This window comes from Limanda limanda, chromosome 9 (genome assembly GCF_963576545.1).
Source record: "Limanda limanda chromosome 9, fLimLim1.1, whole genome shotgun sequence".
Lineage (NCBI taxonomy): Eukaryota > Metazoa > Chordata > Actinopteri > Pleuronectiformes > Pleuronectidae > Limanda > Limanda limanda.
The window spans coordinates 9,442,385-9,457,906 of NC_083644.1; the positions used below are offsets into that span (position 1 = coordinate 9,442,385).

At 40.9% G+C, this 15,522-nt stretch overlaps 2 protein-coding genes across 2 annotated transcripts; one reads left to right on the forward strand and one right to left on the reverse strand.

Annotated features, from left to right (window-relative positions):
* Positions 1-360: 360 nt before the first annotated feature.
* Positions 361-9,742, forward strand: axdnd1 (axonemal dynein light chain domain containing 1). Its single transcript, XM_061078199.1, has 26 exons — positions 361-430; positions 1,249-1,406; positions 1,476-1,579; positions 1,921-2,014; positions 2,287-2,372; positions 2,480-2,536; positions 2,735-2,843; positions 3,001-3,122; positions 3,399-3,539; positions 3,692-3,796; positions 4,223-4,343; positions 4,733-4,834; positions 4,967-5,133; positions 5,327-5,396; positions 5,986-6,220; positions 6,313-6,529; positions 6,882-6,975; positions 7,255-7,457; positions 7,652-7,739; positions 7,861-8,004; positions 8,285-8,368; positions 8,455-8,496; positions 8,612-8,713; positions 8,858-8,949; positions 9,384-9,523; positions 9,627-9,742. The coding sequence occupies exons 1-26, from the start codon at positions 361-363 to the stop codon at positions 9,740-9,742; spliced, it is 3,063 nt and encodes a 1,020-aa protein (XP_060934182.1).
* A 654-nt stretch (positions 9,743-10,396) lies between these two features.
* nphs2 (NPHS2 stomatin family member, podocin) lies at positions 10,397-13,198 on the reverse strand. Its single transcript, XM_061078693.1, has 7 exons — positions 12,901-13,198; positions 12,539-12,642; positions 12,380-12,452; positions 12,178-12,260; positions 11,758-12,017; positions 10,999-11,077; positions 10,397-10,612 (listed from the first exon to the last, which is right to left on the reverse strand). Exons 1-7 carry the CDS (start codon positions 13,196-13,198, stop codon positions 10,397-10,399), a joined length of 1,113 nt encoding a protein of 370 aa, XP_060934676.1.
* Between the last annotated feature and the right edge of the window lie 2,324 nt (positions 13,199-15,522).

Below are 15,522 nucleotides of genomic sequence, written 5' to 3' on the forward strand. Positions count from 1 at the left end.
ATAATAGATAATAAAAGATAAGCAGTGCAAATATATCAAATAAGAAATATTAAATAAAGTAAAAGTTCAATTAAGGAATAATCGAACAGTATAATCTAGTGTATTATTATTATTATTATTTAAAATATTCTTATTTTTTTTTTACAACTAAACAGTACAACTTGTGTACAGTGCAACAGTCAACACAAAGAGTAGTTTCCATAGCAACTGGACCAGGAAGTGGAGGCCGCGGGGATCAGTCGCTGTCTGGACTTCAGGGGAGGTTTCTCCTAAATAAAATCAACGAATCCCTCGAATATTTACAGTTTGATGAAAGAGTCGCTGGAGCCTTGAGGGTCTGTTCTCCACCGTCAGAACCCGATGTCTGCGTCCATCAGAGCCGCTTCAGCGCCGAGCTCATCGATGCCGGAGCCGGGTCCGGACCCCAGAGGTGAAGTGACTGTCAGGGGGGGAGGTTAGCATGAAGCTAACAGGGGGATGCTACACTGACACAAGATCTGTCTGTCTGTCTGTGTGTCTGTGTGTCTGACTGTCTGTCTGTCTGTCTGTCTGTCTGTCTGTCTGTCTGTCTCTCTCTCTCTCTCTCTCTCTCTCTCTCTCTCTCTCTCTCTCTCTCTCTCTCTCTCTCTCTCTCTCTCTCTGTCTCTCTTTCTACCTGTCATTCTTTTCAAAATTAAAAGTCCTCATCTTGATTATCTGTGTTAATCAATGCAGATGGAAGTTGAATATAAAAGATGTTGGAGATGAAAGTAGAAGACCAAAGGGCAAAATGGAAATTTTACAAAAAAAAATTCTTAATGTGATATTTTCTTTTACACACTTTTAGTTCATTGCCTGACAAACCAAATAAGGATCATAAATACGAAGTGTTTAGTTCTGTTTAGTTTATTTCAGGCACAATGTAAATACAAAATACTGAAATTAAATGAGTGCACCAACCACACCATGGCAATTTCCAATATATGCAAATATACGTGGCAATAAAAATAATTCTGATACTGATTCTGAAAAATACGTGTGAGATGTGGTAGGAACCAGTGAGTTCTAATATGAACATCACACAAAAACATTAAATACAAAACATACAATAACTACAATTCAGGTTACAAGTGTCAAGTCTCCTTGTTCCTGACACATAATGCAAGAAATAACTGTTATTACTATATGGAAATCTCAAACAGTGGGAGAGGTACCATCCCCTCCTACAGGTCACAGGTCACAGTCTTATACTTCATTTTTTTCTCTCAGCAACAGAACTGAATTTCCGGGCTCCAGCAGAGAGCAGGAACATGCAGCTTCCTTCATTCAACAACCAGCTGGTCCCAGATGAGCTGCTGGTCAGCCTCACCTCCACTGTCTGCACCAGGAGCACACTGGGCCACACGGCACACCTTCGCCACTGCAAGGTACATTCACGCCTAAATGAGAAGGCTATCTCACATCAGCGTTCCTAAAGATGACCTTGTGTTTCAAAGGGCTGTGGAATCAGACGGCCGGACGCAGTCTGGCATCACCCGCTCGGACGTAACAAATACAGACACTTCCTGGAGCAGCCGACGTCCCTGACTGGAGCGGGCAGGTCTGCTGGACCAGCGAGACACATGCAGCAACATCAACTTATAGATTTAATTTGAACTAAATGGGACAAATTTCACATATCTGCATATTTACTCTTGACTCTAACACAGGAAAGAGTTAATACAATACAGGTTAAATTTAGATTTTGTATTTTATTAAGTGAACATCAAGTAAAGCCAAACTTATTGTAGGTTTTCCTTTTAATCAACTAATTCAATAACAAATAAAGAATAAGGGTTACACGAAAAGGCTTAAAAACTCTGAAGTGTGTCTTTAAGTGATCCACAGATGAACTAAGGAAACTGAATATGTGTATGTTTGTTTTGAATGGGGTCAATACAGAGATATTTCATTCTTGTGTGATGCCATGGTAACCCAGAGGAAGATGACACCACTCCCACCCCTGACTGACAGGAACAATATTGCTGACACACAGGTAATTTATTTTAACTTACTCTATGAATTGTTTTATTGGTAAATCAAAGCAGAACTTTACAACATAACAAAATGAACCAGATAGGACAAATACATTGGGGAAAAGATAGGAAGACATAAACAGATTTAAACGATGTCACTACTTTGAGATCAGGTTCACGTGCTTTTATTGTTGTAATTCGGTTACAGTTCTGAGTTCAAGTTAAGTCCCATTCTATGCATCCACACTTGTATAAAATATAAGGTGATATTTGCAGCCACTTTTTCTTTCAGAACCTGAGTATCTCAGACAGTCTGATACCTGAGGAATATCACATTGTGAGAAACAAGGGGCTGCGAGGCCTCGAGCTCTACGAGGAGTGAGTCTGCTTCCTTATATTCACCCACTTGGTTAAGTCTGTACACTCATCCTATCGTTGTCAAATCAAAATCTAGTTTGTCTGTGAACTCTCATGTTGTATCTCAGTGCATTTACAGTTCAGCTGCAGGATGACGAACACAAGCTCCGGGTCTTTCCATCACTGTGAGTTTTAAAATATGAGCGTATCTAATGAATGGATAAACCTTTGTTGAATAGTCTTTACCAGGAGATTTTGCTGTCTGAATTAGAACAGCCGAATAAATGGAAGAAACTCGATGGTAAGATAAGGGGTGAATGTCGTGAAGGGAAAGTGAACTGAGAAGCGTTACAGATCGGTGTGTGTGTGTTGTGTGTGTCCAGGAGGCCCAGCGGCAGGTTAGAAGTGGTCCAGCTGATGAGGATGATGGACGACATGCTGGAGAAGGCCGGAGTGGATCAGCAGAGTGAGCAGCTGACGCAGCTCTCCCAGGTAGAGGCTGTGTGCCTCGGCTTGAAGCACCGACTCAAATCAAACACCAACACAACTAAACAAAAACAAACATTTCCAACCACAACATATTTAGATGTATAACATTTTGTGTAGCAGTCCATCTATTTTTTCAACATTGCCATGGCATGTCTTCCAGATGGAGGGTCTGCTGGAGCTGGTGCAGGTTGAGCAGAACATCTACAACATTGTTTTCCATGAAGTGATCAGGCAGGTCAGCGTGGGCTGTGCTGAGAGGGGACAGCTGCTTGCCAAGCTCAGGTGAGCAGCCGGCAACATCGGGATAGCAACCAAATTAATCTCTGCACTTGTTGGTGGAGTTTAATGAGCTTTAAAACCAAATATAGATGTATACAAGAACAGATATCAAACAAAACAGTCCCATATAAAATTAAAATAAACCTGGTTATCCTTTTGCGACCTCAAGTCAATTCTGAAACATTTTAACCAAAACTTTTTGAAAAATCTAGCATTTTCAGGAACTCTTTATGACCCAGAAAGCCTATTTCTCAGAAGCCCTTGTGTTTGTGTATCCAGGCAGCGCTACCAGTCGCTGCTGGAGCGAATGCCGCGCTGCCTGAAGGCGCTGCACACTGAGGCAGTGGCACAGCGGGCTCTGGACCGCCGGCTCACTGAAGAGATCCACCACATCAAGACATCCATCCAGCAGCTCAGCACGTATGTAGGCCGGGAATACGTTGGTGTGATCCTATTTTAAGAGGAAAATAATAAGTGCAAGGGAGGAAAATAAAAGCACTAATTAAAAGGAGTGAATATGGAAATGAATGTGCTCATATCTGAGGAAATGTGGGTTAATGTGTTCTTCACAGGGAACTGTTCAAGATCAGAGACCGTGATGCCTCAGTTTCCCAGCAGGTGGAGCTCACTCACAGGCAGCTCGCTGAGGAACTTGATCAGACGCACACCAACTCAGGGTCAGATCCTCGTTACACTCACAGAACCAGACCTACCTCCACAGAGCTGAGTCCAAACTGGATAATGTCACTTGGACTGAACTTAATATGACTACATGAATAAATTAACCAGATTAAACTTAATGATTTTTATTTTTTTGATTACAATTATAAATGTATGATAAGATACATTTATCAGTAATTTATTTTACTTGTAGTGTGGTGCATTCATATTGTAGTTTACACACAAGGGTTACTGTATGCTTAATTATCTAAACATTTTTTTTTTTATTTAACAATCTGTTATGAGAAAGCAAAAAGCTAATTTCAATAAAGGTTTTCCTCTGAGCTGAAACCTAAGTGCTGCAGGAATTCAGTAACAATGCAGAACCAAATAACTAAATGTGGCCGCGTGTTCCCTCTGTAATGTTCCTGTGCTCTTCTCAGTGTGGTCCAGGGTTACCACGAGCTGTATGAGCTGCAGAGAGGTCGCCTCGAGGCTCAGATGCTTCAGATGACTGAGGAGAGAGACTCGTGGAGTCAGCTCACCTTCTGCTTCGCCCTCAAGGTGTGAGAGCCTTGATCTTACATCAGGACTAACCTTCTGTTGTGTGGTGGCAGTGTGAGATGATGGTCTAAATAACTGAATCTGGAGGAATAATGGCTTAAAGTTGATACAAACATGTGAAGTAAGCTTTTTCTTAATGGTAGCGAGGGGAGCTGGAGCCAATCCAGCTAACATTGGGCGAGAAACAGGGTACATCCTGACAGACATATAGAGACAAACAACCATTCACACCTATGGTCAACTTATAGTTGATAAATATTAAGGAGAACATGCAAACTCCACACAGAAACAGTGCTGACCACTGCATCACCATGCCACCCTTAGTAGAATCAATATTACTTAAAGTTGACCCAAACATGTGAAGTTATTTGCTTTTCTGTGGTTGTCAGGTGATCAGCGTGAAGAAGCTGGAGCTGGTGCGTCGGCTGCATGTCCACGAGCAGAGCTGGTTTAAAACAGCAGAGCACTGCATCCTTTACCTCACTTCAAAGGTAATGCAGTTCCTCCTCCTTTACCTTCTCTGTGTGACCCATTAAAAACACTACACTCCACACTTGATTTCTTGTAAGTATTCCTGGTGTTTCAGTGACACCCTGACTATGACAGTGATCCCCCTGCTGTAGGACACAGAAGACATGAATATCATCATGGAGCTTTCTGACAACTGGAAAGAGCAGCTGATGGCTTTCGTGTCTCAGATGAAGAAGAGTGACCACGCTCAGTCTGAAGAGATGAATGCCATCCAGCAAGACATCACCAAGTGGATCTCCTTCTGCACAGAACAGAACCAGTAGGACGAGAAGATTTTTTAGTATTTTATCATTACCTAGCGCCGTTAGTAAAATAAAACTTATATACAATTTTCAAATGCAGTAACTGCCTTTTATTGGCCCTTCACTCAGTGCCCAGTATATTTAGGCAAAGTCCCTGAGAATAATTTTTTAAGGTGAAATCTGCCAATAATGTTTTGTCTCTGTTTCAAGGTGTCCTGACCCCAAGTATGAGAACGTTACACTGGAAAATATTCATGTTGATTTGAAGCAGTGGTCAACTGTAAGAAAACACATTTACTTTTTGTGTGTGTGTGGTCATTATGTGATTTTATCAACCTAATGTTTCTCACTTTTATTATTCAAGTGAAGTCTCTTATTTCTGACATATTTCTGATTTATGATCTCACTTTCATCATGTGTTCAATCTCTTTTCCCAGTTGTGTTTTTGATCCAATCACATCATCTCATCACTTTCCTCTGTCGGCATCAGCCTCATCTCTCGAAGTTATTATCACTTGTCACATCAGATCCATGTTATCTATGCTGTCACCTGTTTGCTGTATTTCACCTCTTTTCAATCTCATCTGTCTCATATGTGTCCACCATCAATCACTTGTTATTTCTCACTGTAATCTGTTTTAAAACCTCAAGCATAAAAAATGACTGAATGTGCTATGTTGATGTCTTTTCACTGTAGCAGAGCATAAAACACATATTCTTCTCACCAGTATTTTTCTCTCTTTTAGATTTCTTTAGATTTGATTCCAAATATCTAGTGGATCTGCTATATTAGAATGTTTGGGTCATTCAAAATGTTCAGTGAACAGCCAAGTTTCTTCTGAAGTCTGCCTCTGTCTTCTGTTTCTAAGATCTTGGCCCAACAGTGTGAGCGATACCAAGGTGAGGAGCTGTTTGGCTGCCAGCAGACACTGGGCGAGCTCGGCTGTGTCCAGGAGAGATGGCTGAACATGAGCGCTCAGCTGCTCAGGAGACACTCCTCTCCTGACGGGGAACCTCCGGTAGGTGAGGCGGCCCGAAGTGAGCTGGTCAGGGTCCTGCCTGAGCTCCTTAAACGACTGGACACACAAGCCAGTGGAGAAACCGGTGAGAGACAACACCTTCTCTGATTTGAATGTTTTAAAGGGTCTCGTTGTAGCGGAGAATCCTCGAGATACGGACCGGTGTTTCTGTTTCAGGCGTCCATGCAAAGATCATGTCACTGCTCGGGGTTATGGAGTCTTGGGTTTCCAAGCTTGACGCAGCCATTCGCCAGCCGGAGACGATGTCTGTCTCCGATTGGCTGAAGCTCGAGAAGGCACTGTGCATTTGGCAGAGTTTGTCTGAGGAAGCCTTGAAGAACGAGACGAGAGACAGAAAAGGGAACGAAAGGGACCAAGATGAGCCCAATATCTAGTAGGTTGTTCCTTCAGTGGCAGAGCAAGTTAATATATCTCCCAAAGGTTTCATTTAGTACAGTATTCTTTTATTATGTCAAAATAACTTGTTAAACAATGGATTTCATTTGAAGACTGATGCCTCGTTTAACAGCATTTTGTAAATGTTAACCTCTATGATATTGAATGTTCCTCAGTTCAAGACAGTTGGAGTTTGAGTCGTTTTGTTTCTCTAGACAAACCAAGTCTCTAAGCATTTCTGAACACATTGTTTTTACAGTTTTATTAATGAGAAACTGAACTTTAACTATTCCCTGGTGGTTCTTTGTCATCGCTCTCAAATGTTCTATTGTGTTTGCTTGTTCAAATAGTAAAGAGACAGAAGACCTGATGGATAAAGTGAAGGAGTTTATAAACAGCCTGTCTAACACCACCGATGGTGAGAACCAGGGACTCAATGAGGAGGTAAGTACCAACCAGGTTCAGTCAAACTGTCAAGTGAGGTTTGCACCCAGTTTGAAAATGTTGCGAAAACTCCATTGTCACTTAAATGTCTCACATCAAGTGGAACAAACATATCAGCCTCATGAATTGTGATGATGTTATAAAAGATTTTCGGTTTGGCCAACTCATATAGGTGACACAAATTTGGGGAAACTGATACTTTTCCTTATTTTAATATCAAAAGATCGACTCTAATGTAACAAGGTGCTGTCTTGTGTTTCATTATTTCTTCCCGACCAGGTCAGTTCTCTTCACATGGCTCAGACCCGCTGGATGTTGGATCTGTTGCTCCTCATGGTACCTGACTATAGAGAGGACCAGGATCAGGACCAGGTCCATGAACAGGAACACCAATACATTACAAACATCTCACTGCAGACACTGGATAAGGATGCCAAGTTCCTGACCCAGAAACTGGACTATTTTTCCAAATACATCTCCAGGTACCAGAAGTTGTTATCTGCTACCCTGCTAACCAGAGTAACTGTCAATTAGTTTGTAGTCAAATAAACAAACGTTGTCTGACACAAACATTAAACTGAATCAGAATAAAGATACGAGCGAATAAAACAAAGAAAAAAATGCTGAACTATTTTAAGCGATATCAGGATTGAAAATGTTTGTGTTTTGGCTTTAGCTTTTACAAGTTGATTCTGGAGGAGACGACTTTTCAATATCAAGCTGAGGAGGAAAATGAGATGAATGACTCGTGTAGAAAGCTGCAGGTAAGCAACGTTCTCATCAAGAACATTCCACCAGGGGGAGCCATACTAAAGTACACGGCATGCTCGGTCCTGCAAACCTACATAATGTGGTGCATGTGTTTGGTCCTGTGTATGTTCTCAGAGGGAATGCGTTGATTGGAGGCAGACTTGTGTCATCCTGCTCTCGGGGGTGAAGGGGGGTCAGGTGGAGCTGCCTGTGAGCCAATCGGCCTTTTCCTCCAGGAGTGATGTGTCAGCTTCTCCAGCAGACAGCAGCGAGACTGTGGTGAGGACTCAACTCAAATATGGCCAGCATGAAAGTATGATATTGATAAATGATCAAAGAGAACACTTTTTGGTGTAGATGAGCGTGGCTGTTGTTACTAATATAATTTAAATTAAAATAATAATTATCATTATTCAAACATCAGAGTTTAAAAGTATGATGTAGATTTTTCAGGATCAAGAGCCCATTTGTTTTACTGTTTCTCATGATGCCTGTGTGTGTTTGTGTGTGTGTGTGTGTGTGTGTGTGTGTGTGTTTGTGTGTGTGTGTGTGTATACAGGTAAACAAAGAGCTCTCAGCAGAGCATATGACATACAGTGAGGTCACAGAGGTCAAAGATGAGACTGAGATGGAACCAAGAGAAGTCAGTTATATATTTTATTTTGGATGATGATGATGATGATGATGATGATGATGATGATGATGATGGTGGTCCTCTTTTGTTCACAGAGCACCACTGACGGACATGAAATACATCAAGAAGTTCGTGAGGTATTAAAGCATCTATGAAGTTTGCTTTGATAAGTTAGTTGTCTCTAAATTGTAAAAAACTGATCAAAAAATTAACCAGATCTGAAAATATCTTGGTGTTGTTTTTGTCCTGCAGGGGGAGCTAACGGTTTGTGAAACACCAGTGGTGAAACTGATTGGCTATGATGAAAACATAACACAAAGAAAGCTGGGGGAGAACAGCGTCCACCTGAGAGAGGTGAGACAAGTAAACCACATATAATTATTATGTATTGACCTGAAAACATTTCTGTCTCTCTTACCGTCCGTCTGTGTGTGTGTCTCTGACCGTGTGTGTGTGTGTGTGTGTGTGTGTGTGTCCATGTGTGTGTGTGTGTGTCAGATTGATGAACTGGTTGTGTGTCCAGCAACAGATAAAGCTCAGAAAGCTTTTAGTGATCTGACCACAGTAGGATTACTGCAACAGGAAATGCAGTAAGTTCAATGTTCCTATAGTTCTATAGGACACTTGTATTTTTGGAATATAACCAATACTATGTGATAATGTATACAGATCAGCTTTTGGTCCCTAAGTAAATAACTATTATTTTCATGTTTTTTAAACTCATGTTATCTTTATGTTCTTCTGTCATTGTTTTGACCTTTTTGTACAGATTTGAACACTCTTCTATCTCTTTTTTAGTTTGATTTATTTTTTTGTTAAGAATAAGAAATGGGAAGCAATTACCACAGCTTTGCAGATTAATTAGGATCCTGTCAGAAGGTCAACAATAGTAAATCTATTTTTTTCTGGCAAGTTTAGTCACGATCAGTTGTTGTAGAAATAACTTTGTTGAAAGTCCATGCATCAGCTCCTTTTGTTGATGATGTGCAAAGGACATCTTGATTCCTCTCCGTGTGTTTGACAGTGATTCTGAGCTGCGGGTCCAGAGCGCTGAGCAGCGAGCCCTGAAGGCTGAGGAGGCCCTGCAGGCATCTCTGGAGAAGATTCAGGACCTGGAGAGACAACTGCAGGGTCGGCCCAGTCTGGAGCCCAAAAGTATCGTAGGTAAACAACATGGTTTTAATGGCTTTTAATTGAAGAGGAGAAGCAGTAACAGGCAGTTTTTAAGTGTAGAGGAAGTACAGGTCTCTTTCTGTTTGTGCTGCAGAGAAAGAGAAAACACCGCCACCTTCTCCACCACCAGAAAAACTCCCAGCTCTTCTAAAGAAAACAGCTCCTGAGGCCAAACCAACAAGCACCACCAGAAGGACCAAGAAACGCTGATGTGACGGCTAATTAGAAGAGGCTGCAACTCCCTGTGGACGTTTGTGTTTGGAACACGACCAGAGAGGAATGCAGCAACAAGCAAGTTGTTCAGATTCCATGGCTGCTGTATGAAAATAACTATCACTTAGTGGTACTATAATTTGTGTTATGGTTTGATGTGGCCTCATTGAACTTCATTATATTTCTGATGTTAAAAAAAAGGCCTGTACTTTTCCCTCAAAGAATAGTTAACAGAAATATTTATATTTCAGAGAGTGCGACTTTTCAGGATCTTTATTTTTGGAGTGAATTGTAAATTTTGTTGTTATTTGAATGCACTTACGAGCAGGCTGGACAATGCAAATGTGCACTAGACCCATAGTTTTAAAGTTTCACAAAAAAGAACAACTCTCAATAATTGTTCATGAACCAGGACTGAACATTATTTCCTGTACGTGACATCTTGTTTACAAGATGTGTACTGACGGTTTAAACAGAAGCTTAATTTACCAGCAGTGGAGGCTCAGGTTCATCAGTGCTAAAGCTCAGTTGTTTGAAGGAAAATGTTTTCAGATAAAAAGTCATATCACAATTTTGTCCAACTCTTCTATCACTTTATCTGTTGTTGTTGATAACAATAATAATAATAAAATGTTATTTATTCACAATCTGTCACATCATTGGTGAGTCTGTTTCCCGCTCCCCCTCTGTCATTCTCCCTTCTTCCTCCACAGCAGGAGGAGGAGGAGGAGGAGGAGGTAGAGATGAGGGGTCAGAGGTCACACTGAGGAGATCTGGGGGGAATGGAAGGACCAGGGCTGGGTGGAGATGACGGAAGGAGGCCCTGAACCCCTCCCAGGCAGCTGCCTCCACTTCTGTTTCTTTAACCTGGAGGAGACAAGCTCTGCTGTATGAAACCAAACACTTTGGACCATTAGCTCCATAGAAGTCAGAAGTCAAGAACCACTATTTTACAGGCTTTACTGCCAACTGGCTTGCTTTGCTTTTTGCCACTCTCTAGTTTATAGGACTAGTGGAAGCTGCCAAAGTTAAGACATGTTCTAACGATACATATCACAAAGCTTGAATTACGGTATTTCAGCGATCTTGAGTATACAGTATTTCCAAATGATGTGCAGATAATGCTAATAATAATAGAGTTCTTGAGTTTTTTAAATGCTATTCTTGATAATAAATAAATAACGACCAATAAACAATTGCAATGCAGCAATGGAATATAATTACATTATTAAAAAGGTGCTCTGGTCACTTACTCTGGTCTGTTGTTGTCTCTTGGCGTCGGCCTCAGCAGCCAGACTCCGTTGTAACTCCACAGGAAAACTGAGCTCGTCTCTGACAGAAAATCAAGCACAACCCAATGTGGTTTGGAGGATTTACACATCTCAAAATTACTTTTTTCTGTTTCCGTGAAAAAATCGTTGAATGCAGAGGAAATAGATGCTTTGCCCATAGATCAGTGGAAGAGTTATCTCCTTGTTTTGTGCCTTTTCTTCATTCTTTCCTTCAAAATCATCTAGATTCTCCGTTTTAAGCATAAGCCTCTGTGCCAGCATCAGTGTGGGGCTGGAGGCATTATATTTTATATTATACAGGTTGTCCATCCATCCCATTAAATATCAAGGACACTTTGACCAGACAAAACACTATTTTTCCCCTTGTGAACGTGTTATTTTAAAACAACACGAGATAATCCTTTTAAATTTGACACAAATGTTCTCTTAGACTCAGATTAATTGATTCGATTTTGCTGGTCAAAGTTTTTTGTGGCCTCTTGAACATGATATCTCAATTTCTTCCAAAAAGACCAGTTGTCGGTTGGACTCAAAAATTTCCTAATTAGATGTGAGGGGTCACAGGTCACGGTGACCTCATATAAAAGTGTATGTAGACTGCACTGGTTAACAAAGGCATGCAACTGCTTGGCTGTAATTCTATTGAAATGCTTAAGAAGGTGAGTTTCAACACTATATTAATTACAGAATCTGTGGGGACTTTACTCTCCTGAGTCTTACATGTCTGCTCTCTCCACTCGGATGCCCCAGCGGCAGGCGACAGAGTCGACAGCTGCTTGTATCTGCTGAGCGATCCTCCTCCTGTGCTGTAGGATGTGGCTGAATGTGTGTTGGGCGAGAACGTCTCTGACCGCTGCCTGGACCAGAGTCTGCAGAACCATGGTCAGACTGGACAGGGCCGTGCAGCACAGAGCCACGTTCTCGATCTGGTAATAACACACGGCGCTCAGCTCCGGCCTCACCAAGTCCTTTGTCACCACCTGCATACAGAGATGTGTACAGTCCTACTATGGTTTATAGTTGCCAGTGACGTAAAAGTTTCATCTCGGGGCTCAGGGGAAGCAGCAGTAATTTACAGTCATTTTCACATATGTAGCTAAATGTGAATATACTTCAGTTGTGTGTTTTATTGTTCTGTACCGTGTGAGGAGGAACCTTCAGCATCTTCAGTCGGATGTCAACCTTGTGACACACATCAAGGAGAGGGAGATAGAAAAGAAGACCTGGGCAGAGGAAAGAGAAAGATTTGATCAAAAGATTTACTTTGTTTTAAGCATCATTTTGAAGATATATAACTGCAGAGTGACTTAGATTTTGCTAATTTGCATGTTTCTGTGCCAACCTGGGCCTCTGGGTCTTTCACGCAGTAGGTGACCGAGTCTGAAGATCACAGCTCTCTCATGCTCTCTAACTACCTGTCAATCAAAACGAAAGACATCAGTATGTCCACATAAATGGAAAAATATGAACGTTTCAGTTTGGTCTGTGGTGCAGTTTGTACTTTAAAACAGAACCAGATGGACAGAGGGAGAAAGAGGAGAACCAGAGCCAAGGCAAAGGCCATCAGGAGCCACTCAAACACTCCCAGGTCCATGCGCCTCAAACCTGCAGAGAGCCACATTAAATGGTAAGAAGCACTCCAACGTCTGCATGGAAATAAAGACAATATTAACATTTAACTCAACTCAGATATTAACCCAGAAAGTGGAGAATATATATTAAACAACTTCTAAGATAGAAAACTTTAAACTAGACTTTTACTACTGCCATACAAATTGTAAACATAACAAAATGCAACAACAAAATCAGTAATAAAGAACAAGAATGAGGATCTGTCAGGATTCTCCTCAGGCTTCAACTAACCATCTTCCTGCTCTGCTGCCTCCAGGAGCCCCATGTTCTCCTCCTTGACCTCATCATCCCTCACTCTGTCTATGTCCACCACAGTTGATTTCAATTTCACCTCCACCTCCTGTTCGGCCTTGAAGTCGGTTGTCTTTGGCTTCTCTTTCCGAGGCTTCTCTTTCCTTCCCTCGGGGGCCCGGCCTGCCTTCGACGGCCTTTGCCGGTGACTCCTGGGAGGAACCACGGCTCGCCTCTCACTCTCCTCCTTGGACGTCATTCTGGAAGCGGGCAGGTGGACATTTGAGGAGTTGTCCATGCCGCCTGGAGGTTCAGCGTAAAGAGTAAAGAGTACAGAAGCGCAGAGGAAGGACAAAATGTGGAGCTGTGAGTTGCTTCCTCTGGCTGGAGTGTCTGGAGCCGTCTACTGTGGTAATGAGACACAATATGTTGGTGGTGAATCCGGGGATTTTAATGTGGGAGTGTAGGATGGCAGTGGGAGTGCCACACGAGACCAGCTCTGTTTTGAAATATGTATACGTCAACATTTGTGAACATGAAATCAAATGTTTGTGCAAACAGCTCATTTTAAAATGTCAAGATAATAACATGAAAATCATTAAAAACCATCTCTGTCGTTTTTACCCCTCATTTAAAATTGCCCTTTTAGATATAAAAGCAGATTATTCCTGTATTATTCTGTGTTATTTATCAATTCTTATCCAGATGTTCTGACAAGGGTAAAAAATTATTATATATGACAATCTATTTCCTCCCAAATGTGTGTGTTTTCTTTTTCAGTGGAGCAGAAGGATTTAGTGTATCTTCACAGGGAATGTGCAGACTCAGGCTTCTCCTTTTCAAATAGCTGACACAGTTTTTACAGTTTAACAGGAAACCACACACACTATCCTCCCTGACGCAAACCTAATTAACCTGGAAGTCAATTCTGTGCCACATCTTCCCGTCTGTTATCGAAATCACGAGTCTAATTGTGTCCAAACCCATTATAAGGACATCTTCGCTCAACTGTGGAGTGTTTATGGGATGAAATGGCATTAGCTATGATCGTATAGGCATCCACACAACGAGCAAATCTATACATGAAGTTAATTTACTATGGAATAGGGAGATTTGACTGAGTGGAGGCCCACAACCTGAGACTTCTACCAGATTACCACAAAGAGCATGAGCAGGACATTGATAATACCTCAGAGACACTGACTGTTTTGGATTTGTTTTGGTTGTGAAAATGTTAAGCACACAAAGATATTTTATTCAAAATATTAACATATCATATTTAACTTTAATAATAATTCAATTCAGACTTCCCTATTATAATAAAAATAAATCGTCTTTTATTTCTTCCTATTATTATATCTATTTCTGATTTTCCAGTTTACACACTCGTCCGATGAGAGCAGCTGTAAAACGTCTTCTCTTGTCCTGAGCGAGCTTTGAAAGATTTTATTAAACCCCTGATGATTCAGTGACGTCATGGATGGACAGATGGCAACTGATTTGCATTATGGGAAATGTAGAATTCTGTGTTTTTGACTCATCTTCTGATTTTCCATAAGACAAAATACTTAGTTTTTTTAGTTTACTTATATATCACTAATTATAGTGATATATACAATAACTCCACCAAACCAGCACCCTGGAATATTTGCATATTTGCACCAGCACCATAATAAGCATATTTGAATATTTGCACTACTGCACAAATTGAACATTCATCTGTAAAGATATATATTTAGATATATATATTTTATTTTCTATTTTAAATTTTTGATATTATATTTTATTGTTATATCTATTTCATACTATTTCTATTTTTTAAATTACTGAGCATTTCTTAAAGAGAGCCTGTGACCCAAGTATTTCATTGACAGTGACTGCTTCATGTTATCTCTGTTCATTTGACAATAAAAATCTTGAATCTTGAATCTTATTTTCTTTTTTTCTTAGTATTTTTCAAATAAAAAAAATCCATATCCATAAATGGTTTAATTGAGTTTTGTGATTTGTTCCAAGTTTAAATACTATAAACACTATTGAAAAACAGCCTTTAGAATAACATCGGCTCTCAGACAATATCACACCCATTAACATTCAGTTACATCTGTTCACTGAAGTCAATGAAATATGCCAATAAGTAAGAGTGAACTTTTTAGATGAATAACGTGAACAACTTTATTCTCCCTGCAGGACACAACTTAATCTTGTAACCTCATTTAAAACCGTCTCTCGTCAGACTTGACAGTGTATTAACGTGTTGACATCGAAGTACATGCTACTGTTCTGTCCACACACGTGTAGCTACTGTTAGCTGCTGCTAGCTACTGTTAGCCGCTGCTAGCTACTACTAGCTACTGTTAGCTGCTACTAGCTACTGTTAGCCGCTGCTAGCTACTGTTAGCCGCGGTTAGCTAGCGAGCCACAGGTGCGCAGGTGACGAAGAGGAGAGGCTGAGACATCTTGGGAGGATGAAGACGCAGAGACGCTGAAGACACACACACGAGGTAACTTTGTGTCCACACAACTTCAGGACGGATTCGATGACACCGTCTCTGTATTGAAACACTTTACTAGCTGAGCAGTGGTGTAATCATTTATTGCAACACATGGTTTAGGTGGTGA